The sequence below is a fragment of the Phacochoerus africanus genome, chromosome 11 (genome assembly GCF_016906955.1).
Source record: "Phacochoerus africanus isolate WHEZ1 chromosome 11, ROS_Pafr_v1, whole genome shotgun sequence".
In the NCBI taxonomy this organism is placed as follows: Eukaryota; Metazoa; Chordata; class Mammalia; order Artiodactyla; family Suidae; genus Phacochoerus; species Phacochoerus africanus.
Window position 1 is genome coordinate 55234502 of NC_062554.1, and position 24847 is coordinate 55259348.

The 24847-nt window shown below is 51.2% G+C and overlaps 1 protein-coding gene across 3 annotated transcripts in view; it reads left to right on the plus strand.

Moving 5' to 3' along the window:
• FLI1 (Fli-1 proto-oncogene, ETS transcription factor) overlaps positions 1 to 24847 on the plus strand; it is a 136710-nt gene that overhangs the window by 69417 nt on the left and 42446 nt on the right. For all 3 annotated transcript variants that reach the window (XM_047752689.1, XM_047752690.1, XM_047752691.1), the window contains 3 exons: positions 7791 to 8002; positions 18129 to 18283; positions 22832 to 23035. In XM_047752689.1, coding sequence (XP_047608645.1) covers positions 7791 to 8002; positions 18129 to 18283; positions 22832 to 23035 — 571 coding nt within the window. The remainder of the gene's footprint in view (positions 1 to 7790; positions 8003 to 18128; positions 18284 to 22831; positions 23036 to 24847) is intronic.

Here is a 24847-nt window from a genome sequence, read left to right on the forward strand (position 1 = left end):
GCTGTGGTGTAGGTCGCAGATGTGGCTTGGATCCCTCATTGCTGTGACTCTGGCGTAGGTCGGCGGCTACAGCTCCAATTGAACCCCTAGCCTGGGAACCTCCATATGCCACAGGAGCGGCCCTAGAAAAGGCAAAAAGACAAAAAAAAAAGAAAAGAAAGAAAAAGAAATAGAGTCAGCCTAATCGTAAGAATCAGAAAAAGGTTGGGGAAAATTGGGTCTTCTCCTTCTTTAATTCCATTTGGCCCATAACCGTGGCTCATGTGCATCCTTCTAGAATGTGGGTGCCGGCAGCCATTTCTCCCATGTGGTCCTGCAGAGACTGGGGAGGTCCTGAGGTCACCCTCTCCAGCCTTTTCTTGCTGTTTTGGAGGCTTTTCCATCTCCACCTCCATCTCTGCTAAGCTGTTCAGAGAGTTCTCGGCTCATCACCAGCATCAATCAGCCCGGCCATCACATGCCAATGCCCTGACCCCCCCCCCCCCCATCATTCACCCATCATTCACTGGATATGCACGTGGAAAATAACCTTTGACTTTATCTAAAGAAAACAAATGGTGGAAGAGACATCTGCTGGTATTTTAGAGAAGGAAAGGAAAAAAACATATACATGACAAATTCCAAAATAAGGGACGTTTATTTATTACTGAATTCATAGTCACACACATGGTATCCTTCTGATATCGACTGTGTGCCAGATGTAGGAACAGCGGGATGAATAGGTGCTGGCCACCTCCTCCCCTCATTTGCAGGGTTATTGAACAGAGCCTTATCTGTGCCTCCTAGAGGCCTGAATTCAGAAGCCAAAAAAGAGAGGACTGGAGTTCCCGTTGTGGCTCAGAGGGTTAAGGACCTGACGTTGTCTCTGTGAAGACGCAGGTTTGATCCTTAGCCTCATTCAGTGGGTTAAGGATTTGGCGTTGCCACAAGCTATGGTGTAGGCTGCAGATGTGGCTCAAGTCTGGTGTTGCCATGGCTGTGGCGTTGGTCACAGCTGCAGCTCTGATTTGACCCCTGGCCTGGAAACTTGCGTATGGTACAGGTGCTGCTGTAAAAAGAGTAAAAGAGAGAGGGAGAGGACTGAGAGAAAAATGTGATGGTTTGAGAGGAGGAGGGGAAACACAAATTAGGAAGTAGGCTGGCTTCTCTAGAAGCCCACAGAATTCATATTTCAGATCTAAACTATTATCTTCAAACCCACTCATGCTGAACCTTAGGGAACCTTGTTTACTTTTGAGTAACCAAATACAGTTGATAAAGAAGGTATCTCTCTGGCTTTATCTGTCTTCTCTCCCCCCGACCCCATGTCCAACCCAAAGAGTCCCAGGGTGTCTCTCAGCATTGTGCTTTAAAAAAATTTTTTTTCTCATTTTCATGTTTGCTACATCCTAAGAACTTTAGGCACCTGATTTAAGTACTTCACTTGCACCATCTCATTTTATCTCTATCCAAGATCTGCCAGATTAGGGAGTTCCTGTTGTGGCTCAGTGGAAACGAATCTGACTAGCATCCATGAGGAGGCAGGTTCGACCCCTGGCCTGGCTCAGCGGGTTAAGGATCCGGCGTTGCCATGAGCTGTGGTGTAGGTTGCAGACGCAGCTTGGATCCCACATTTTTGTGGCTGTGGTGTAGGCCGGCAGCTACGGCTCCAATTAGACCCCTAGCCTGGGAACCTCCATATGTTGCAGGTGCAGCCCTAAGAAGACAAAAAATCAAAATCAAAATCTGCCGGAGTAGGTACTGTGATTGTCCCCATTCTACAGATGAGAAAACAAAGTTTGTAAAGTATAAATAAATTGTACCGGGTGGTATATTGGTAACGGATGAAACTTGGATTGGAAATCTCTCTGACCTCAAAGACTGTGCTCTGTGTACATTACGACGAGCCTAAGTGTTACCCTTCAACAGGTTCTAGTCTAACTGGGAGGCGGAAGGCAGTGGTTGAGTACTCAGACAGCAGATCTGAATTGGAAACCCAGGACTAACTCGCTTGCTGTGTCACGGAAGCAAGTTAGGTCACCTCGCTGACTATCCATCCTTCACATCAGAAAAAAATAGAGGTAATAACAATACATCCCTCGTAGAACTGCAGGAAGGGTTAAATTAGAATTAGAGATTCAGTTAGTAAGCATGATTTGCCCTTAATAAATGCTATGCTAATTGTCTGCTACTCTGTTTTCTGTCACGAGAACGAGGATGTGCTCTGTGAGGTCTGGCACCTGACCCAGACTGGGGAAGGAGATGCTGCACCAAGACAAGTGCCCATTGGCCGTGTGCATCCACTGGGTCCCCAGTCCTGGAGGGGGTCCTGGGCAGGAAGGCTGACACAGTTTGGTCACCCTTTCTTTTTTTAATGGGTTTTTTAAAAATGATTTTTATTTTTTCCATTATAGTTCGTTTACTGTGTTCTGTCAATTTCTACTGTACAGCAAAGTGACCCAGTCACACCTATATATACGTTCTTTTTTCTCACATTATCCTCCATCATGTTCCATCATAGGTGACTAGATAGAGTTCCCTGTGCTATCCAGCAGGATCTCATTGCTTATCCACTCCAAATGCAATAGTTTGCATCTATTAACCCCAGACCCTCAGTCCCTCCCACTCCCTCCCCTTCCACTCTGGCAACCACAAGTCTGTTCTCTGAGTCCAAGAGTTTCTTTTCTGTGGAAAGTTTCCTTTGTGCCATATATGAGATATGAGATATATCTAATATTATCCAGATATAAGTGATATCATATGGTATTTGTCTTTCTCTTTCTGCCTTACTTCACTTGGTATGAGAGGCTCTAGTTCCATCCATGTTGCTGCAAATGGCATTATTTTTTTCTTTTTTATGGCTGAGTAGTATTCCATTGTGTACGTATACCACCCTTTCTATGGGCCATTACGGCCATCCACTGAGGTCAGAACTCGAGCTGCCACTCCCAAGTAGTTGCTCTTGCCTGAGCGCTCTGAGAAATGGGTCAAGTAGGCTACTGATGTGCTGGGCCACTTCTCTGCTTGGAGGCCAAGGAACCACTGGGTCTAGGACTCAGTGGCTGAGGGACCAGAGCATTCTGAATGACAGGCCCCTCTTTTCCATCACTCAGCAGAGCAAAGGGATGTGCTTCTCAGTATCCAGTTACTAAGCAGTTCAGGGCTGACTTTACAGGGACAGTGACAGAGGCCAAGAGAGACCCCAGGCTGAGCACCAGACCCTCTGTCTTTCCCACTGAGGTCAGTGTCCACGCAGTGTGTTCTGCAGAAACCTGAGCTCCATACGTCTTTAAAGAGCCATGTGTCTTCATCTGAACAAAGGGATCAGTGTCATGTCCAAAGTCAGAAGAAGAAGCAATTGAAGGAAGGAATCTAGTTTGTGAACCTTTGATGCTGAAACTCTTTCTATATTCAGCCCATCATCCCGAAGTTAAAGACTTAGCCGCAGTCAATCAGGGAAGAGGTTGTGAACACCAACCTTGTACTCATTCCTCAAAAGAGTTCTAAGTAGTACAAGGTAGAGTTTTACGTCAAAATGTTTATAAGTTTTAAGACTTTAAGTAAAAGTCAACAGCTTCCAAGACCTAGAGAAAATAGCCACAGCCTTGCGTGTGTAACAAGCTACAAGCATGTCACTGGTCTGTCTGCCAGCTCAGCAGCCCCTCAGCTGATAAAAGCAGCTCCATGGTGCTGACACCCACATCAAATCACCCCCCAAGAACTTCCAGGATCCCCAGTGGGGCAAGATGTTGACACAAAAGCACTGTGGCTGAACTCACCCCACACTATGCTCTTATTGGCGTCTTCCTGCTCCACGTCCATCTCCCCTCAATGCACCCAGTACCCCCAGAGCAGCTTGGAAAAGACTCCCCACCCCATCCTGGCATCGCCCATCGTGGACCAGCCTGGGGCAAGGTCTTGGGGTCCCCCTAAAGCTCTCAGCCTTGGATGGCAAAGCACCGCTGTTTCCTTTCAGAGGCAGCAGAATCTCCTCTCCAGTCGTCACGTTTCTCCAGGATCCCAAATCAGCTTGTTTGGGGCCTCATCTCCCCAAATCTATGATTGCCACTCCTTGGCCCTCATCTCCTTCCCCTGCTCCTGTCAGGTGTTCAAGTTCAGTCCAGCAGGCCAGACAGGGGACCAATCTCCTTTATCTTCTCTCTCCCCAGCTTCTCACAACCAACAGTGCTTTTCTCCACACTGTTAGGAAATTTTTTGTAAAAGCCCTTTCCCTATCTGTGGTTGCAAACAGAAAAGTGTGTGTGTGTGTGTGTGTGTGTGTGTATGTGTGTGTGTGTGTGTGTGTGTGTGTGACTGGGCCTTTAAAAGCTCAAATGAGTCAGACAGCGTTATTATCAGGGAAGGTTCCAGGGAATAAGGACCATTTCATTTACCTACAAAGTGGGAAGAATGGGATGTGAGCCCTGCCCAGAGGGCAGAGAGAGGATGCTCCCAGCGCAAGGACTCACAAGTTCTAAAACGCAGAAGGGCAGGTGAGGGCCCATCATTGGAGCAGTGGGAACAGCAAGCATGGGGGTGCAGAGGATGGAGGGCCACTGTGGGGCCTTGGGGGGATGCTGAGTTCTTGGGAAACAGGCTATGGCTGACTTGGAAGGCGCCCTGGGAGGGGTTTGAGCCAAGGATGTGGCGGGTGATGGTATTTACAGCTTTCAAGGGAGCTGGATGTGGCAGGGGTTGTGCACAGTGGGCGGGATGAGGGAAGGGTGTGGGAGTGTGTGCTCGCCGAGGAAATAGTCCCAAAGAGAAAAGCGGAAGGAGCTGCTGGTGGGACAGGACCAGTGGGAGGAGAGGTGTCTGGGGTGAACGAGGGTCCTCTCCTCTTGCGATGTGGGCACTTGAGTGGCGTTTCCCTTGGGTGTGCACTAAAGGGAACTTCTATTCCAAAATGAGTTCAAGTGGGTTTGGTACCTTTTACCACTCTACGTGGTGTCCTGTAAAGTATTTTTTCTCACCTGTCCACGGTCGGCCTCAAGAAGCCTGGCCTGGTCTTATCTGCCCTCTGCTGCCACCTCTTTGCCTTGAACATTGGATTTGTCCTCGGCTTGGCTCCTCTGCTTCCTGGTCGGCCCTCTCTGGAGACCCTTTCGCCCTTCACCAAAGCATCACTGTCTGCAGCCCTGCCCCCCCCCAAGCACCTCCATTATCCCATTGTCTTCTCCCCTAAACTAGTGGAAAGGAGATGGAAGAGATGCTTTAATTGGAAACTCCCTGCTTTGTGCATGATCAAGCCAGCACGTAAGCCACTCTCCACGGCAGAAGACGATACTAAGTCCTTTAAGGGTGGTCTCTTTCTGTAGCAGAGTTGGGGACGGTCCATCACGTTTATCACCAAAAGAGCATTTCTGGGTCCTGGGTGGCAATGTGTCTCTGCTCCTAGTGTGGCAGAGCTCCCCTGGAGGTTCATGGGCTCAGGCCTCTGGAAGATGACAATGTCACACTTTTCTACGTGGAACCACTGTGTGCCTGGTTTAAGGAGTTCCCTTGTGGTGCAGCAGGTTAAGGATCTCGAGTTGTCACTGCCTTGGCTAGGATGGCTCCTGTGGCTCGGGTTCCATCCCTGACCCAGGAACTTCTGCATGCCATGGCTATGGCAAAAACAAAAAACAAACAAACAAACAAAAAAAACCCAAAACACTGGTTTGGGATGTGGAGCCAGGGTAGATTCCTAATTGAAATGGAGACTGGCTATAATAACTAACAGAGGAATGACTCCAAGGAGCCCAGCTTTCTTCTTTCCTAGGGCACTAAGTGGGATTATGGATCAAGGATATGCCTTGTCCTTTCCACACTTGTGCAGGCAGCCCGGATTTGAAACTGCCATCTCTACCCATGTCTATACTCTGCAAAGCCTTCTGGTGCAGGCGCAGACTCCTTGGAATATGTTCCAGTAATTCTACCCTGATCCCAGCCAGAAAGAGCCGCAGAAGAGCCTTTTCCTTTGAAGTATGTGGCTGTCCTCCTGCTGGGGTTGAGAACAGCCCTGGGAGAAAGGGCGACAGTTAGCTGGTGGAGCACATTGTAATTTTATCAGTACTGGGGAGGGGGCTAAAGTAGAGGTGACGCACTAGAGTTGACATAGCAAAATACCACTGACAGGGGGGCTCAAGCAGCAGAAGTGTATTCTTTTTTTTTTTTTTGTCTTTTTGCTATTTCTTGGGCCACTCCCGCGGCACATGGAGGTTCCCAGGCTAGGGGTCGAATCGGAGCTGTAGCCCCCGGCCTACACCAGAGCCACAGCAACGCGGGATCCGAGCCGCGTCTGCGACCTACACCACAGCTCATGGCAACGCCGGATCGTTAACCCACTGAGCAAGGGCAGGAAGCCAGAAGTCCAAAGTCAGGTGCACACAGGTCCTGAGGCCTCCCTCCTTGGCTTGCGGACAGCCACCCTCTCGCTGCCTCACTGCATGGTAGTCTCTCTGTACCCACCACCCCTGGTGTCTGTGTGTCCGGATAACCTCCTCTTATAAGGACATCAGTCTTACTGGATTAGGATCCTATACGGATCCTAAGGACCTCATTTCAACTTAATCATCTCTTAAAAGTCCTGTCTCCTAATACATTCAGATTCTGAGGAACTGGGGTTATGGCTTCAACATATGAATCTTAAGGGAACAATTCCAACCAGAGCAGGTGGCCTCAGAGAATCCTTACATGAAACGAATAACCATCAAAGCTAACTGTACTGCATGTCACTCTGTGCCAGAGACCATTCTAGGCATTTCTCATGTAATATTACATCTTCTCTCCATGATGACAGCTTGCATAGTTACAGCTTGTGTGGATGATAATTTATTAGAGCTTATAGATTACTGCCTTCCTTTCTGAAACATAGTCAACTTAATTTGGTGGAATGATGTGACATAGTGAATGTCACACCCCGGTCCTCGACCTGGGTCCCTGTGATCTGCTATGAACCGGACGGATGGGAGCATCTCGTAACCCAGCTTTGGTTGGAAAGAATGATTCTGCCTTTCTCCATCTCTCGTCTCATCTCCACCTGTCCTGGCAGGCCGTGGGGCAGCATGCGTGGTCTTTCTGCCCTGACTCCCCCAACCACATAGCTGAGACTCCGCCCTCTTTCTCGTGTGCTGAATCATCACCTTTAAGACTAGAGACTGTTATCCCAAGGAATCGGGCAAGAAAGGAGGATGGAGGACTCTCTCCTGGGGGGGTTGGCAGCTTCCCATCCAAATTACAGATGCATAAGATGCACCAGCACGTCCTGGGGTGCCTCTGAGCAAACAAGCTAGACACCTGTACCTAGGTCTTCTCACTTAATCACCCATCAACTCTGAAAAAGCTATTCTTATTCCTGTTTACAGAGAAGGAAACTGAAATTAGAGGGAACCTCAGCCCTGGGCCACACCCTTCCCTTGTGTGACCTTGCGCTACATACTTAACCTCTCTGGGTGGGTCTCAACTGGCCTCACCTATAAAAGAAATGCTCCCTCTTCTTCTCTTCTTGATTGCTCCTTGGCTACTACAGGGCATTTCTGCTTATCCTGAGAGAGCTGAGATCCACCCCCCCAGCCCACATGGACACTGTGTAACCATCTCCCCCAGTCCCCTTTCTGGGGGTCTCAGCCTACAGACCCAACAGATGAGCATGCTCCCAGGGGTTCCCCCTCCACCGCCCAGACTCCATCCTTACCCAGGCTGACTTGCGCGCAGTTGTCAGCCAGCTGCCTGGGCAGCCCTGGCTATTCCTCCAGTTCCCGGGGAGGGCCAGGAGCGTGATGCTGGCCGAAGGGTGACCCTGGGGCTCTGTCTCCTTTTCTGCTGTCCAGGAGGCTCTGTCGGTGGTGAGCGACGACCAGTCCCTCTTCGATTCCGCATACGGAGCGGCGGCCCATCTCCCCAAGGCCGACATGACCGCCTCAGGGAGTCCAGACTACGGCCAGCCCCACAAGATCAACCCGCTCCCCCCGCAGCAGGAGTGGATCAACCAGCCAGTGAGGGTCAATGTCAAGCGGGAGTACGACCACATGAATGGATCCAGGTGAGCCCGCCGGGCCGGCGCTGCCGGGGGTGGGACCAGGGGGAGGCTGGAGGGGGAGGCTCACGGTGACATTTTCACATCCTCTGAGCTGAGACTGGAGACTGGGAACTGAGGGTCCCTGTACACAGAGGACGGGGAGGGGAGTATCAGAAAGATAAGTCAAGAAGGTAGGGAAACACCCCAGAGAGGAAATGACAAAGATCTGAACTGGAGAGATGGCCTTGATTGTGGCAGTCAAAGAGGAAAGGCACAGGGAAATCAGCTCAAGACTCTGTGGTAGCCTGTGTGGGAAAAGAATCTGAAAGAGAACGGATGCGTCTGTGTGTATGTATCACTGGTTCACTTCGCTGTACACTCGAAACCACTATGCGCCAATGACATTTGGTTTACAAAGGGGAAAGGTGTTCCCATTGTGGCTCAGCAGAAACGAACTGGACTAGTATTCATGAGGACACAGTTTGATTCCTGGCCTTGCTCAGTGGTTTAAGGATCCAGCATTGCCGTGAGCTGTGGTGTAATTAACAGGGCTTAGGTGGATAAATATTGTGCTGTGGGTGTGTGAGAGGAAAGAGTCAAAGGTTAACGAAGCTTCGGTGTTTCCAAGAAGGACTGTGCAGTAGCCACGGGATTGAGGGGGTGCAGGGGGAAGAAAGGCTTTGAAATGGGATGTCAGTTTCTCCATGGGATGCATCCTGAGTGATCAGTAGAACATCCAGATGAAAATGTCTCCTAGGCTTTGGAAAATGAAGTTCGGATAATGTTGGGGAGTTGGGATTTAGGCTTGGACCTCTTCTCCAAACAGTTCTAACAGGGGAATTGGATGAGGTCACAGAGGAGACAAGTCTAGAGTGAGCGGGAGTTAACATGCCCCCCGCCCCCCAACCACTGCCATGGCCCTGGTCTCCAACCTACCTGTGCAAACACCTGCCCCCCTCCCCCCATTCCCATCCCTCTCACCAAAAGCAGCCACTGGGATCCCAGCCACCCTCCCAGGGTCTAGGATTTCAAAAAGGCTCAGAGGTTCTGCACCAGGAGCTCCTAAAATGGGTGTCTCTCCACCTAGATGATGAATGTGAAGGGTTACTCAGAGTGTAGGGAGGACATAGTTTGTCAAACATTTTTCTTTTTTTCCTTTTTCTTTCTTTCTTTTTTTTTTTTTTTTTGGTCTTTTTGTCTTTTCTAGGGCCACACCTGTGACATGTGGAGGTTCCCAGGCTAGGGGTTGAATCGGAGCTGTAGCCGCCGGCCTACGCCAGAGCCCAATGCGGGATGCAGAGCCACAGCAACTCGGGATCGGAGCCGGTCTGCGACCTACACCACAGCTCACATCAACACTGGATCCTTAACCCGCTGAGCGAGGCCAGGGATTGAACCCACGACCTCACGGTTCCTAGTCGGATTCATTTCCCCTGCGCCACAACGGGAACTCCCATTCATTTATCCGAGTTATCATTTGCTCCCCACCCTGTCCCCCGGGGTCTGTGTTGTCCTTACATCTATGGAGGCAAATTGGGCTTTGAGAGGGTAAATGACTTGTCTAAGTCTTCAGAGGAGACAGGCTGGCCCAGGTTTCTGGTTCTGGCCTCGTGGCCCCCTTTTCCATCCCCCCCACCCCCGGCCGGCATCTTGTGCTTTTGCCACCATCCCCTTTCTGCCGACATCCCCCCAGCAGTGTGGAGGGCCATTCAGCAATGCCTCCCCAATCGGCCTAACTGCAGGAACCCCTGATCCTTGATGAAAATTCAGATCTGGAGTTCCTGCTGTGGCGCAACAGAATCAATGTCGTCTAGGGAGCTATGGGATGCAGGTTTGATCCCCAGCCTGGCACAGTGGGTTAAGGATCTGGTGTCACCTCAGCCACTGCTTAGGTGGCAATTGCAGCTCTGATGTGATCCCTGGCCCAGGAACTCCATATGCTGCTGGGTGGCCAAAAAAAGAAAAAAAGAAAAGAAAATCTAGATCCACCCTCGGAGGGGCTTTGGGCTCCTGGAGCCTGAGTCTGGCCCCTGCTCACCTCCACTGCCCACCCCATCAGCAGCCCCTCCCTTTCTGGGCCACCCTGGACCATCCTCTTCTCCCACTTCCTCCTGCCTTCCTGAAGTCTAGTCATCAGACATCAGCCTGAGTCCCCCTTTCAAAATATTGAACTTTCTTGCTCAGAATCCTTTAATGGCTTAGGACAAAATCCAAAGCCCTTCACGTAGGCCCACCATCCCTCTGATGACCTCTCGCCTGGCTCCCTTCTCATGCCTTCCATCTATACCGGCCACACAAGACCCTAGCCACTCCTGCATCCCAAGCATGCTCCTGCCACAGCATTTGCCATGTGTTCCTTCTTTCTGGAACATTTCTACTCCATCTAGCCCTTTGACTCTCTCCTTCCCTTGTTTTACGTCTCTGTTGGAACGTCCCCTTCTCAGTGGCCTTCTCTGACCACCAGACCTGCAACAGCGCCCACCAGTCTCTATCCCGCTTTGGTTCTTTCTGGCTCCATTCAAAGGGGAAGGTGCTGGTTCGCTGTCCAGTAGGTCATCCGCGTGCAAACGGGGGCAAGAGACCTGGGTCGGCAGGCAGCGCCCCAGACCAGCCTGTGTCTGCGCTCAGGGGAGACTGTCCTGGTGAGATGACTGCTCCCTTCCCTGCTGCCAGGGAAGCCTCAGGGGATCCCCTGAGGAAATCAGTTTTCAGAGACCCCTTGCCAGCTCGTCCCTGGCTCCGGTCACACCAGAAGCCAGCTGGAGGAGAGCTGTGTGAAGGCCCCAGGAGCAGACGCCACATCTACCTGGCTCTGGTTACACAAAGCAACCGCTGCTTTTGATTTGCTGGTCTTGACCGGGGCCACCAGCCGGTGACAGAGCAGGTTCAGAAACTGATGTATTCTCACTGTTCCTGGGAAACAAAGAAGATGCAGCGGCCTCTCAGAGCCAAGCAGGCTAGGCACAGCCATCACCAGCACCTCATAAATATCCTCTAAGTGCTCACGTGGAAGCTGGACTGGTGGGCGGCAGGGAGCAAGGGTTTTCAGAAAAACAGCTCTGCTTAGGATGGGACCATGTCGGATCCCATGACCTGATCACACAAAAAGGAACAGCATGCTAGGATGGATGCCGGCCTATTTAACTCTCTCACCCACCACACTGCTTCTTCTACCCTCCGAGTACCACTGAGGGTGGCATTCTTAGTGCAAAAGGTATTTCCTAACTTCCAATGAAAAAAACCAAAGCAGAGTGTAAAATTTGGGATCTATTAGCTCGTAGACTAAATCTGTGGTGTTGCAGGCAGGAGACACTAATTGAAATACGGCCTATCTAAAATGGACATGTGCTCGAAATATATCTTAACACCCTGGCTTGAGAAGACTTAGCATGCAAAGAAAGTGAAATATTTCATTAATTATTTTTTAGATCGATTATGCTGAAATGATCATCTTTGAGCTCTACTGAGTTGATGTAGTAATACATTTTAATATATTTTTAAATTTCATTTTACTTCTTGATTAATTGATTGATTGATCGATTGATTTTTAGGGATGCACCTATGGCATATGGAGGTTCCCAGGCTAGGGGTCCAATTGGAGCTTTGGCTGTCAGCCACAGCCACAGCCGCAGCCGCAGCCACATCGGATCTGAGCTGCATCTGCGACCTACACCACAGCTCATGGCAATGCGGGATCCTTAACCCACTGAGAGAGGCCAGGGATCGACCCTGCAACCTCTCGGTTCCTCGTTGGATTTGTTCCCTCTGTGCCACGACGGGAACTACACCAATTTTTTTTTTTAATTTTAAAAATGTAGCTACTAGAAATTTTAAATTATGTATATGGCTGCTTTAAATGGACAGTTCTAGACTAGAATGTTAGGGACCATCCCTGTAATTCCCAGTGAATTCTCTCCACATTCTTTGATAGCTGGGATTCTGAGTTATTTGATGCTCATCAGAAACACCACAGGTATTTGTGTCTCTGGAGGGGGCATTCTATGCATCAAAGCGACAGTGCCCTTCTTGCTCAGATCCCAGCAGCAGGTCATTTGGGCCAGGACGCGGGGCGCAGGGGAGAGGCCGAGGTCTGAGGAGCTCAGGGAAAGTCGACTTTGATCTCTTTCTCCCCACCGTCCCCTTGTGGTGGAATCTGTTAGCCTGAGTTGTTCTTAAAACAGCATGGTCCGTGGGCTCTGTGCTGGGTGTAGACTCCTGCAACTTGCTTCAAGCTGTGGTCTGCAACTAGCCCTCAGCTGCATCCTGTCCCAACCCTCGGGATTGGGGGAAAACATGCCAAGAGGGAAAGGATATGAGCTTGTGGAAGGGAAATGCAAGGACTTGCTCACCTCGGGTACCTGGTGTGCAGGACCAGAGATCAGTATTCCTCAGCCCTGACTCTCCCTAGACTGACCAGCAGGACCAGATGCCCATATTAGATACCTGTGGACTTCAGTTCTACATGTGGGAAGACAGCCTGTCACCTCTTCCTCTGACTGCAAAGTCCCTTCCCAAAGTGCTTCCTAAAATTCTGAACCCTGGTATTGCGAGCACGTCACTGATAACCTGGGTGGCAGGGCCGTACTCAGGGTTCTGGGGAAGCTATTGGGTTAGGGTGATGGCTATACTGTAGGTAATTTCTTTTCTTGAAATTTGCTTCTGACTTGAACAAAAAGTCATACGCGCACGGCTCCTACGAAAATCCTAAAGACAACAACGCAGATTTGCTTAATTTTTTTTCTTTTTTATTTTTTAGGGCTGCACCCGCAGCATATGGAGGTTCCCAGGCTAGGGGTTGAATCAGAGCTACAGCTGCCGGCCTACACCACAGCCCACGGCGACACCAGATCCTTAACCTGCTGAGTGAGGCCAGGGATCAAACCTGCAACCTCATGCTTCCTAGTCAGATTCATTTTTACTGCACCATGATGGGAACTGCAGATCTGCTTAATTTTCTTACAGCGTCCATATGATGTGGAAGACATGGTTGTCCTAATGCAACCACGGACTTTAGGTAGCTCTTGGGACCTCACGTTAGCTGTGTGAATATTGGGTGCCTGTTGGCAGTGAGCCCGGGCTGCAGATCTGTGGGTCTGGGTGGCATACCCTGAGTTACATCGCTCTGAGTTGAATGGGAAGGTAGGGAAGATGGTAGCAGAGTCTAAAGCAGTTATCTCTGGGCAAGATCTTTGTAATTGCCTTTCATCCAAATACTCAAGCTTTCTCACCTTGTTTTAAATCACTCGACAGATTGCAAGGCACTTTTGGAAACCAGTAGCAGTCTTTTGAAAGCAAGGCTCCCTGAAAGCAAAATAAAACCAAAGGAGCAAAAGGCTATGGCCAGTGGCAAAAATAAAGGGCAATGCTGCAGGGGCCACGTGGCCTTTGCTGTGGCCTCCGCTGCTGTGGCTTTCTGAGCCACGATTGAGAGGGAGATTCAGAGCCCCCACCTCCTCCCCACTCTATTGTGATGGCCCCAGGCCCTCTTGTCACCTGTTCCAGGGCTATCAGCTGCCTGTGGGCCCCAACCCCGTGCTAACTGTAAGTGCAGGTCTCAATACAAATCAGCGGCAGCGTGGGCAAGCTGAATGGCAAGACCTCTCCCGCTCCATGCGTGCCCCCCCCAACCCCTGCTTTCATCCGGCCTCTTCACAGGCACCAGCTGCCTCATTAAAGAGCAGCCTTTATGCTGCGCTTCACCTGGTCCCACCCTCTCCAGTGGCTGGCGAGCCCGATGGCCGCTTGCGAGGCCTGTGCTACCCACGGAGGCACGGTGCCAGGCGCCCCAGAGTGGAGGGAAAAGTGGCAGGTGGTGGTGAAGGTACAGCTTTCCTTTCTTCTTGTCCAGAAGTCGGAGGAGGGCCATCCTGGGCAAAGGCGGAGGTCCGGGGTAAGGGCCAGGGCTTCTGCCTTGGGGGTGCCCCTTTGCAGAGAGATCTTAGCGTCTGGGACCAAGGACACGGCCTTGTTCCAGGGGAGAAGCACCTAGGTGGGTAGGCAGGCACGCAGTTCGCCTTGCCCCGCAGGGGAGCAGGTGCATACACAGGAGTGGGACGAGAGAGGGAGGTGGATGCGGAAGTAGGGAACTTGGAGTTCCCGCTGCGGTACGACAGGATCGACAGCATCTTGGGAGTGCAGGGATACAGTGGACTCCAGGATCCAGTTAAGGACCCTGTTAAGGATCCAGCATTGCTGAGGCTGCAGCATAAGTTGAGACTGCTGCTGAGATCTGATCCCTAGCCCGGGATCTCCATATGCCTCGGGGCAGCCAAAAAAAAAGAAAAAAAGAAAAGAAATATGGGAGCTTCTTTGGGATAGGAAATGAGGAGGTTCCAACCACTGGACAGCCCCCTCTGGTGGTTCTCCCTGCATGGAAGCCTGAGGCTTCCATAGGTTCTCCCCGGGGAGCTGGCCTGGACACATCTGCCCCTCGGCAGGTGTCTCTCTCACCACGGTGCTCAGACCTCTCTTCTTACCTGGTGACATACTGGGCAGCTTTTACCAAATGACTCCTCTTTTCAAATTTATTTTTCTCTCTTCCTGGCACCAGGGGCTGGCGCTGCCCCAGGGGCCGTTGGTCTAAGGAAGGGGTCGCTTTGTTGCAGTGCTTTCTGACACCCCGCTTTTCATCTCTTGCATGACAAAGGGTCCGTGTCAGGCTCAGAAATCCCTGGAGCCCTGGCTGATGAGGAAGAGAATTTTCACAACTTGTTTCCCAGAGGTTCCAAAAGGGGGGCCCAGCCCGCTGAGGGCACATCCCCTTTCGCCACACCCACCCTACGCTGCCCCCTCTCAGAAAGTTCTCTGGCCCCCGCCAGGGAAAGTGTGTGCTCTGGCAGCCCCACCCTCTGCACAGCGTCCCCAGCCAATGAAAACGGTGCTGTCTTGGTTGAAGGCCAACTTAATCCTTCAAACTTCTGCATTTGGGTTGTTTCACTGTGGACAAGTATGCTGGATGAGGCTGCCAGGCCTTGGTGGTGTGTGTGCGTGTGCGCGCGTGCATGTGTGCTGTGCCTGCATGCGTGTGCGTGCTTGCCCACGTGTGTGCCTACATGTGTACCGTCTCGTCCGTGCCTGTGTGCGCAAGCGCCCACTTGCGGTTAGCCGTGAGGAGGATGGCGGGGCCCTGCCAGCTCGGCCAGAGCTCAGCTCAGACACAGCACCAGGGTCTTTCTGGGACTGCTTCATCTCAAGCCAAGTCCTTCTCCAGTAGAAGCCAAAGGGCCAAACTCTGGTGCAAAGCCCCGATGTGCTACTGCCTCGGCTCAGACTGCCATGGGGACATTAAACCTTCAACAATCTGGGGCTCCGACGGCTGGTTCTTGGTTCTCTGCCTGGAAAAACAGTAGGCGAATAGTAAAACCTTAAATTCTAACATGTGTAAGTTATACATCTTATTTTCATTTTCAGTCCATGTTCCCCTCTGTAAGACATCAGGAAAAAATTACTGTCTGACTTCTAATATCTCAGTGGAGCATTTATCTCCCAGCTATGATAAGTGATCTTCAATATTTTTTCCTTTCAGATTAAGAAACAAATTCATTTAATTTTCTTTATTGAATGTGCTCTGGCCTCCCCTGCCCTGTCGAGTCCCCGCCTTCCCGGGCTGTTCCTCCCTTCGCCTGGCTGGGGGACAGGGACGCTGTCCTGCCCCTGGGGCTGAGCTGCCGCCATCACGCTGCAGGATAGGAGGGATGATCTGGCACAACTGTGCTCCTTCAGGCCTCAGGAAGGTCTGTCCCAGCCCACAGCAGAGGGAGGGAGGGCAGCGGCCAGGCCTCTGGAAAGCTCTGCGAGGTGCTGCGGCCCAGAGTTGGACGGCTGTAATCTGAACCTTATCTGAACTCCTGGGTCTGAAGGCCTGGTTTGGAGCCCTTGCGAGGTCTGGCTGTCTCCCAGGTTGCCAGAACTGATGCTTCCTGCTCTGTGGACCAAGGCTGCGGCCTCTCGTTGGCCTCCGGTCATCTCCTGCTGCTGCCGCCTCTGGAGTGGAGGGCAGGGCAGGACGGCACCACCCTGCCCACGCTGGGAGGATCCGTGGTACTGGGTTAGGGGAGGGTGGAGTGTTATGCCAGCCTACTCCGGGCACCAGCTGGCCCCAAGTGAGATGTCAGCTTAGTCGCCAGACCAACACTCATGGCTGCCCTGTAACCAGCAAACTGATTCTCTGCCTGCATGTCGCAGAGTATCAGGGGCTAACCTGGCCGTGGACTTCGAGGCTAGGCTGGGTGATTCCTCTGTCCCTCTTGTGCTCCCTCATGCTTCCCCTAGGGGCTTGGTAGCCAGGCCTGCCAGAGGCCACACCTGCTGGGTTAAAGTTTTTGGATTCTCTTCCTCCTTCATGCAATAACCAGCTCTTTGGTGGGTGTGTTTTGCTAGAGGAGCTAAATGCCAGAGGCTTGAGTCCGGCCTCCATCACAAGCCGGGTGACCCTGGGCCAATCACCTCATCACTGGGTTTCTCTCAGCATAGAAAGGAGACACTTGGGAGTTCCCATCATGGCTCCGTGGTTAACAAACACGACTAGTATCCTTGAGGACTTGGGTTCAATCCCTGGCCTTGCTCAGTGGGTTAAGGATCCGGCATTGCCGTGAGCTGTGGTGTAGGTCGCAGATGCGGCTCAGATGCTATGTTGCTGTGGCTGTGGTGTAGGCTGGTGGCTACAGCTCTGATTTGATCCCTATCCTGGGAACTTCCATATGCCGCGAGTGTGGCCCTAAAAAGACAAAAGACAAAAAAGAAAGAAAGTAAGGAAACACTGACTAACTTTACCTGGTATCATAGACAATGAAGACCACCATCATATGATACCACCTACATGTGGAAATTTAAAAAAAAGATACAAATGAACTTCTTGCCGAAAAGAAACAGACTCACAGACTTTGTGAAAAACTTCTCAATACCAAAGGGGACAGGTTTGGGGGGTGGGATGGTTTGGATGGACAGGGGCTCTGGCATTGGCATGTGTACTCTGAGGGATACGGAATGATTAGCTAACAGGGACCTGCTGTACAGCACAGAGAACTCTACCCAGTATTCTGTGATAACCAATGGGGGAAAAGAATCTGAGATATGTGTATATATGTATGACTGGGTCACTTTGTCATACAGCAGAAATGACCATAGCCTTGTAAATTAATTATACTTCAATAAAACTTTTTTTAAAAAGGAGGAGACAGTAACCCTCACCATGCCTATCCTGAGGGTGATTGGCAAGTTCAGATAGAACACTGAAACATGCTAAAATGATATACATGCAGTAGCAGAAATTGACACACTGTAAATCAACTATTGTCTAGTAAAAAAAATATACATGCAGTGGAAATAATTGACTCAGAAAGCACTGATTGCTCACCCCCTCTCTAAGGCACTATACAAGATGCTCGAGGTTCAAAAAGGAAAATCAGGGAGTTCCCATCATGGCCCAGCGGAAACAAATCCAGCTAGGAACCATGAGGTTGTGGGTTTGGTTCCTGACCTTGCTCAGTGGGTTAAGGATCCGGCGTTTGCCATGAGCTGTGGCGTAGGTCGCAGAGAAGGCTTGGATCTGGTGTTATTGTGGCTCTGTTATTGTAGGCCAGCAGCTACAGCTCTGATTAGACCCCTAGCCGGGAACCTCCATATGCCACGTGTGCGGCCCTAAAAAAGACAAAAAAAGAAAAAAGGAAAATCATGGCACTGTCAGGAAACTCTCAATCCAGCAAAGGGAAGAGCACCTGCCAGGCCAACGGTCCCATGGCAGGACAAGTCCTAGCACCACGGCAGAAACAGGGTGCTGTGGGAATCGTCGAAGTCCTGTCTGGGAGCAAGATCAAGTGCACATGCCTGGGGAGCGGAGGTTGCCTGGCAACAAGGCTGAAAGTGTAAGTGGCAGGCAGAGTGGGAGGACAGCAGCGCCCAACTCACAGGTCCAGACTCCAGTCTGAGGGCATCAAGGGGCTGCCAGAAAGTTTTTACGTACCGTAATTACAGGATTGGGCTGGGATGGGAAGAAAACTTTGGGGCCCGCGTGGATAGAAATAAGGCAGCGTCAGCAACATCCTCGCCATCATCGTCATGCCAAGTGGGACTGGGCAGCGGCTCCCCGGACGTGCCCGCGGCAGTGGTGACACTGATGACTTCCTCTGGGCTTTGTCTTTTCTCGCTCCAGGGAGTCTCCGGTGGACTGCAGCGTTAGCAAATGCGGCAAGCTAGTGGGCGGAGGCGAGTCCAACGCCATGAGCTACAACAGCTACATGGACGAGAAGAACGGCCCCCCTCCCCCCAACATGACCACCAACGAGAGGAGGGTCATCGTCCCTGCAGGTACTTTGGGAACCAGCTCGCTGCGTCCCACCCACATGCTCCCCCTTCGGGGCTAGAGGCCCCAGCGGGCATCTTCGCCTTCATCACCTGGTACCCTGTCCCCCATGGAGATGCTGGCTTGGGAAATCTTCTACCCCAGCTGCCTTCCCAGACAGTTTCCCAAATGTCCTCAGCACCCTGACGTGCAGATTCCAGAAGCCTCCGCCCTCCAACAAGTCACATCTCCGAGCCAACCCTCAGTGTCTGGTTCCACGGGATGAGGCTGGCAAAGAGAGGCGAGGCAAGGCCCACCGAGCCCAAAGGCATCCAGCTCTTGCCTTTAAGGAGAAGAGCGGCCGTGGAGGAGGTCTGTCGGGTCCATCGGGAAGGCACTTCCTGGCATCTGCAGGCTCCCACCTTTCCAAAATGACAGCCAGCTCTTCCAGGTTCAAAATAGAAATAACTATATTTAACAAAAGGAGCGCCTGAGCATGTGTGCAGCAAGTTATGTCGTTATGTAAAAATAGCCTAGTTTTCCTAGGTATTGGGGCTGCTGGTTGCAGAAAAGAAAATCATTGTTCAGGCCTTCCGTGCCTTGGCTGGACGCTCAGCCTCGGTTGGCAAGCTCAACTACCCGGTCAAAAAGGGAGGAAAACCTACCATGTGTAGAGGGGTGCCAGGGCGAAGGAGCCAGCGTCCAAATTTTTAGCAAAGTGAGTGGCTTACCAAAATAGGTCTACCAAAAAGGCCAACCCCTTCCATTTGGAAAAGTGTAAATGCAGTTGTGTCTGGGGCCCAAGGGTTAGATGTCTCTTTGAAGGAATCTGCATGTCAGTCTGGAAGGTGTGGTTTCGTAACTGGCCGCTCTGTCCTAGGCTCTTTGTAGTTATTTTCCAGGGGAAGCCATGTATCACCATCTCTGAGGAGCACAGCCACATCCCCATGTTCTGGGCCAAATTCAAGGTGGCAGGGGTGGAGGTGTGGGGACGAAGAAGGCAGGAGAGGGTGGGTTAGCGGGAACTTTCTGTGCCCTGCAGGACTTGAAAACTGCTCTGAAAGCAGTTTTAGTTTCCTGCTTCCACAAGCATGTGACCTCCCAGAGGAAGAGGGAGAGCAGCTCTGAGCACCAATGCCTCCCCGGTGCCAGGCACCATCCCTGTGACTTTCCTTCTGTCATGTTCTGTCTGATCTCCTCTCCCCCAGGACACCGGCCAGATGTGTTTAGCTCAGGTGTGTTTGGGAGGGCCAAGGAAATCGTGCCTTCTTCCTCCTCATAGAAAGTAGTAGACATGGGAGTTCCTGTTGTGGCTCAGTGGTTAACGAATCTGAATAGGAACCATGAGGTTGTAGGTTCGATCCCTGGCCTCGATCAGTGGGTTAAGGATCCGGCGTTGCCGTGATCTGTGGTGTAGGTGGCAGACTTGGCTTGGATCCTGCATTGCTATGGCTCGGGATGGGCCAGCAGCTATAGCTCTGATTAGAACCCTAGCCTGGGAACCTCCATATGCCGCAGGTGCAGCCTTAGAAAGACAAAAGACAAAAAAAAAAAAAGAAAGAAAAGAAAAGAAAGTAGTAGACAACGGGGTGAACTAAAGCTGGCCTGGGGGAAACTTCTGAATGCCTCACAGGAGGCCGAGCCCCTCCAGGCCTTTGCTTGCTTGGACTCAAACCCCCTGCTTCTCAGAGCAGTGACCAGCACGGGGAGGAAGCCTTGAGGAAGGAAGAGTGAGCCCTGGCAGAGACCGTCTCCGGACCAAATGTTGGCACCATCTCATTTCCTTAGGCACTTTTGGGAGGGGGGGAGGGAAGGAGGAGAGAATGATGAGACCGTTTCATTGACCCTTCAGCTCTGAAGTGGTGTTGAAATACTTTCAAATGGAATATTCATTGGGCTGAGGTCACCACAGCAGCAATAATGAAAATAGCGTAAACTCCTCCCAAAGGGTTTTCGAAGCTCTTCGTGTAATGAATTCACTAGCGAGGGATTCACTTCAAGACTTTACCTCTGGCTGGATCTTTAAGCATCACCTTCACACATTTTGGCTTCCTCCAGGTCAGCCTCCTGGACATAAGAGAAAGCCTCATTCGGGCAAGTCCGCAAATCAAGGCCATAAAATATCGGTGGAACAACCAATTGAATTTATGGTGGGATTTTAAGACAAGTATAAACGGGGGCCCTTAGTTAATCACCAGTTCCAGGTTCAGATGGGAAGAAACTAGGACTAAATCATCCAGGAAATAACATTTGGAAGAGGTTAGCCTGATCCGGAGTGGAAGATTTATAATTCATGGTGTTGTAAAGGGAGAGAAATAATATTGTGATAGAGCCCAAAGCAAGGGAGGAAATAATAAAATAAATAAAACGGACAGTGTCTAATTGAAACAGAGGCCTTGGATACTCGAAGTGAGGAATGAGGAGAAGCAGAGGAGATCTATTGAAATTATATGCTATATAATCCAAGTTCCCCCAGGACATTTTTCTTTAGAAATCTGAAATGGTGCAGTACTCTTTCCATTTACCAATGGTCCGTGCCTAATTGTTTCTGGAGAGGAAAAGAGTAAAAACAAAGCAATAAATTTATCTGAGAAAGAGAGAGACAGACTTGTACAATGAAGCCCTGAGCGCCATGGCCTCTGGTGTGAGAGCAGAATACCTCCGTGCCTGCTGAGGCAGGATGGGGAGAGGGAAGAAGAGGAGGTTTGGGGGTTGGGGGGACCCTTCACTGAGTGTCGTCCTGGGAGGGTTTTGCCTGGAACCCCAGCTCACACTGTGACTAAAGCCTGAACTGGGGACTTAGCCTTTCAAGATTCCACTTCCCATCTGCAAAAGGAAGATGCAAGCCATTTTGCAGGCTTTTCTTGATCAGTGAAAAGGACACGTGGAGTAGCTGGCACCTAGTAGGCATTCAAAATCTAGACTGTTCCGAGGTACCCGGCCCTGAGTGGCGGCTGTGACCACAGCGGCCGTCTGGGGCCTGCAGCTCTGCCCCGCTACCGCCCCCTCTTTGCCAGCTCTTCCACCTCCAGCACAAGCTCAGCAGTGACTCTTCGGTGGGTGGTGCCTTAGCCCAGCTCCCGGGTGAGGGGCAGACAACAGAACCTTGCTTGTTTCCCCACGGAAGCCACTCTGAAGCTTTCAGACCTGCTCCTACTTTTGCTACGAGCCTTCCTAGACACTTAGAGTGAGAGGGTGGAGAGTTAGCACAGATATTCCTGCCAAAAAAGCAGGCTAATAGAGCAGGCCCAGAAGTAGCTGGGGCTATCAAGTCTCCTCCCCCTCCTCCAGGAAGCCTTCCATGATTCCAAATTCACACAGACTCCTTCTGCCTCCGATTCCTCGACCTGCCACTGTAACTCTGCTGCTTAATCCCATGCTTCCCTGTGTGTCCCATGTGGGTGGGTCTTCCATGAGGGCAAGACCCACGTAGCTTTCTTCTATATGAGCTTTTTTTTTTCTAAGACTCGGAATCTAATTTTTTTTTTCCTTTTTGTTTTTTTAGGGCCACGCTCAGGGCATATGGGGATTCCCAGGCTAGGGGTCGAATTGAAGCTGTAGCTGCCAGCCTATGCCACAGCCACAGCAACTTGGGATCCGAGCCGCGTCTGCGATCTGAGCCACAGCTCGTGGCAACGCCGGATCCTTAACCCACTGAGCAAGGCCAAGGATTGAACCTGTGTCCTCATGGATGCTAGTTGAGTTCGTTAACCACTGAGCCGTGATGGGAACGCCTATGATGAGCATATTTAACTGTTTTTTTGGACTCTGTAATAATGGGGTGCCAAGGAAAGAGATGACTTTCAGACTGTGATATGTGATGAGAGGTAAAGGCTCCACCTACCATGGAACCTGCTAGAACGTATCACCAGCACTCAACTTACATGTTCCTCTCACGCCCACCCACCTGGCTGAGGAAGAGTCTGAGGGTCCTAGGTGCAGACAGCCTTAACCCTCCCAGTACTAATGTTCACTCAAGGGCTACAGCGTTTTCTCCCTCCAAAACCATTTTTCATTTTGGGGGATTTAACTATCTTAAGGACTTTGGGCAATGATCTTAAAGAAATTTCAACATAGCTGTCCCCAAAGGGTTGGATTTAAGTTACAAACTAATACCACTGTGTTTTCCAACTGCACAGATGGAGTTAGGGTCCAAGATTCCTTTCTGCAGCCGTCTGAGAGATCAGTGTTCTTCCCTGAAATGACAGGGGCCCTTTCCAGACTCATCGGTCCCTGGGTCTAGGAACCTGGGTCTGTTTTCATTTGGATGCCACCGTTTCTCAGGCAAAGGTTTCAGTTGCCCTCCAAAGACTTTAAAGAGAATATCCTGTCAGGCTCTGTAGTGAGGCGTCTAAGTAGCTTTCCGGAGCCCTAAGTGGCTCAGGCAGAGCCAGATGCCATGGGGCCCGATGGGGGCGAACCACTTTCCCGCTGGTAGGGGTGGGGAGGTGAGGGGAAAGGGCAGGGGGAGAGAAAGTGGCGGGGGTGGGGAGCGAGGGAAAGAGAGGAGGAGGAGAGAGGCCGGCTGGGTCCCTGCTTCCCGCAGCCTTGCTAACAGCCCGTCTCCCCTGCAGACCCCACGCTGTGGACGCAGGAGCACGTGCGGCAGTGGCTGGAGTGGGCCATAAAGGAGTACGGCCTGATGGAGATTGACACATCTTTCTTCCAGAACATGGACGGCAAGGAACTGTGTAAAATGAACAAGGAGGATTTCCTCCGAGCCACCTCCCTCTACAACACGGAAGTGCTATTGTCACACCTCAACTACCTCAGGGAAAGTAAGTGCCTGCCCTGGTCATTGCTGAGGCGCAAAACACCCCCAGAAGCTGCAGCCCCGGTCCCCAGGGCTGGGAGGGAACAGGATGAAGACTGGTTCCCACGGTGCTTGCACCCCCCCCCACGCCCCGCCCCCCGGAAAAGGAGATAGGCTCTCCTGCTGTTGCAGATGCTGCCCGGCCGGCACATCTGGGTGCAAAGCTGCTGAAGTTATGTTGGCGCCCAGAGACCCTGCGAGGAGGGGGCTGACCCAGTCCTGCTGCCCAGGGGAAGGGCAGCAGGAATGGGGAGAAAGTAGGCAGCTACAGCCCTGTGGGGTCTGCCAGAGAGTCACACTCGTCCCATGGGACCCCCTTTCCAGAAACTACTTTGCCCCAAATTATAAATAGAGGGATGACCTGGCTGGTATTTTCTTGAGCCAGGATTTCTACATTCATGGATTTAGATTTTTGAATATGTACATTAAGTTCTTCTTATTCTTGGAGGTCTCTCTGGCACCCCCACCTTTACCCACTGTTACCTACACATCCTTCCTCCCTGAACAGGGAGAGTATCAGATGCTACAGGTGGGTTAGGATCTGAAGCTTTCTCCTGGCACAGACAGAAGGAGAAGAGCTTTGGAAAGGGGGAATTTATGAAGAACGTGCACAGTTGGCCAAAGGATGTAGCCAGTATGAGGGTTCTCTATCACCAAGCCCCCGTCAGTGTGGTATGAAACATACACAGAGATAGGAAGAGAATTTTGATAAACCCACTAATAATCTCAGGTTTAACTCTTCACCAGAAATACAGGTGTTATATCAACAACTCCAAGTACTGAAGGACTATTCTGTGGCCAGAAAAGATGGCCACATCACTAAGATGGGGACGGTTGATGATTTTTTTTTTTTTGTCTTTTGCTGTCTTTTTTTAGGGCCGCACCCGCGGCATATGGAGGTTCCCAGGCTAGGGGTCGAATCGGAGCTGTAGCCGCCAGCCTACACCACAGCCACAGCAACGCCAGATCTGAGCCGCGTCTGCGACCTACACCACAGCTCACAGCAATGCCGGATCGTTAACCCACTGAGCAAGGGCAGGGACCGAACCTGCAACCTCATGGTTCCTAGTCGGATTCGTTAACCACTGCGCCACGACGGGAACTCCCAGTCGATGATTTTAAAACTCCTTGAAAGTGGAGATCCTTGGACAGCGCCTACGGGCTGCTTTTCCTGGTCTCTTGGGCTTTGGGTAGGTGACTCCATTTGTTCTCCATTGTTCAGCGGGTCTTCAGTTCACCCTTTCTGGAATCTTCTGTCTCCTTCTTGCAGCAGTGCACTCTCTGGGGTGGGGGCAACACACACTAGCTGTAAAAATTAAAATTTAAAAAATGCCTTCGGAAGTTTCCACTGGTGCCTCCGGGCTGCCCGGCCACCTCTCCGAGGCGTCTGGTGAGCAGCGGGACTGTGTGGGTGATGCAGCGAATATGAGCACCACAGCAATTACCTCATGTCTGAGTCTTGCTGCAGCATGAGGTCAGCCTGAGAAACGACAGTTTCGAAAAAGGGGGCAATTTTCCACCCAGTTTTTCTGGGCTTTGGAGAAGTAGCGTTTTCTAATAATCTGTATTTCTTAGCCTTTAAGTGTTTGGAGAATTTTTTAGAAAGGATCTTTGCACAGAATCCTGCAGTGATGTTAGTTGGGCAGGGCAGGGGGTAGAAGCAGGTACCCAGAAGCCAGGCATGAGAAGGAGAGACCAGCAAAGCAGAAACCATGACTGATTCTGCCTTTCTGCTCCTCCTGGCATCGTTGGGCATGAGGTCCAGGAATCACTGGTC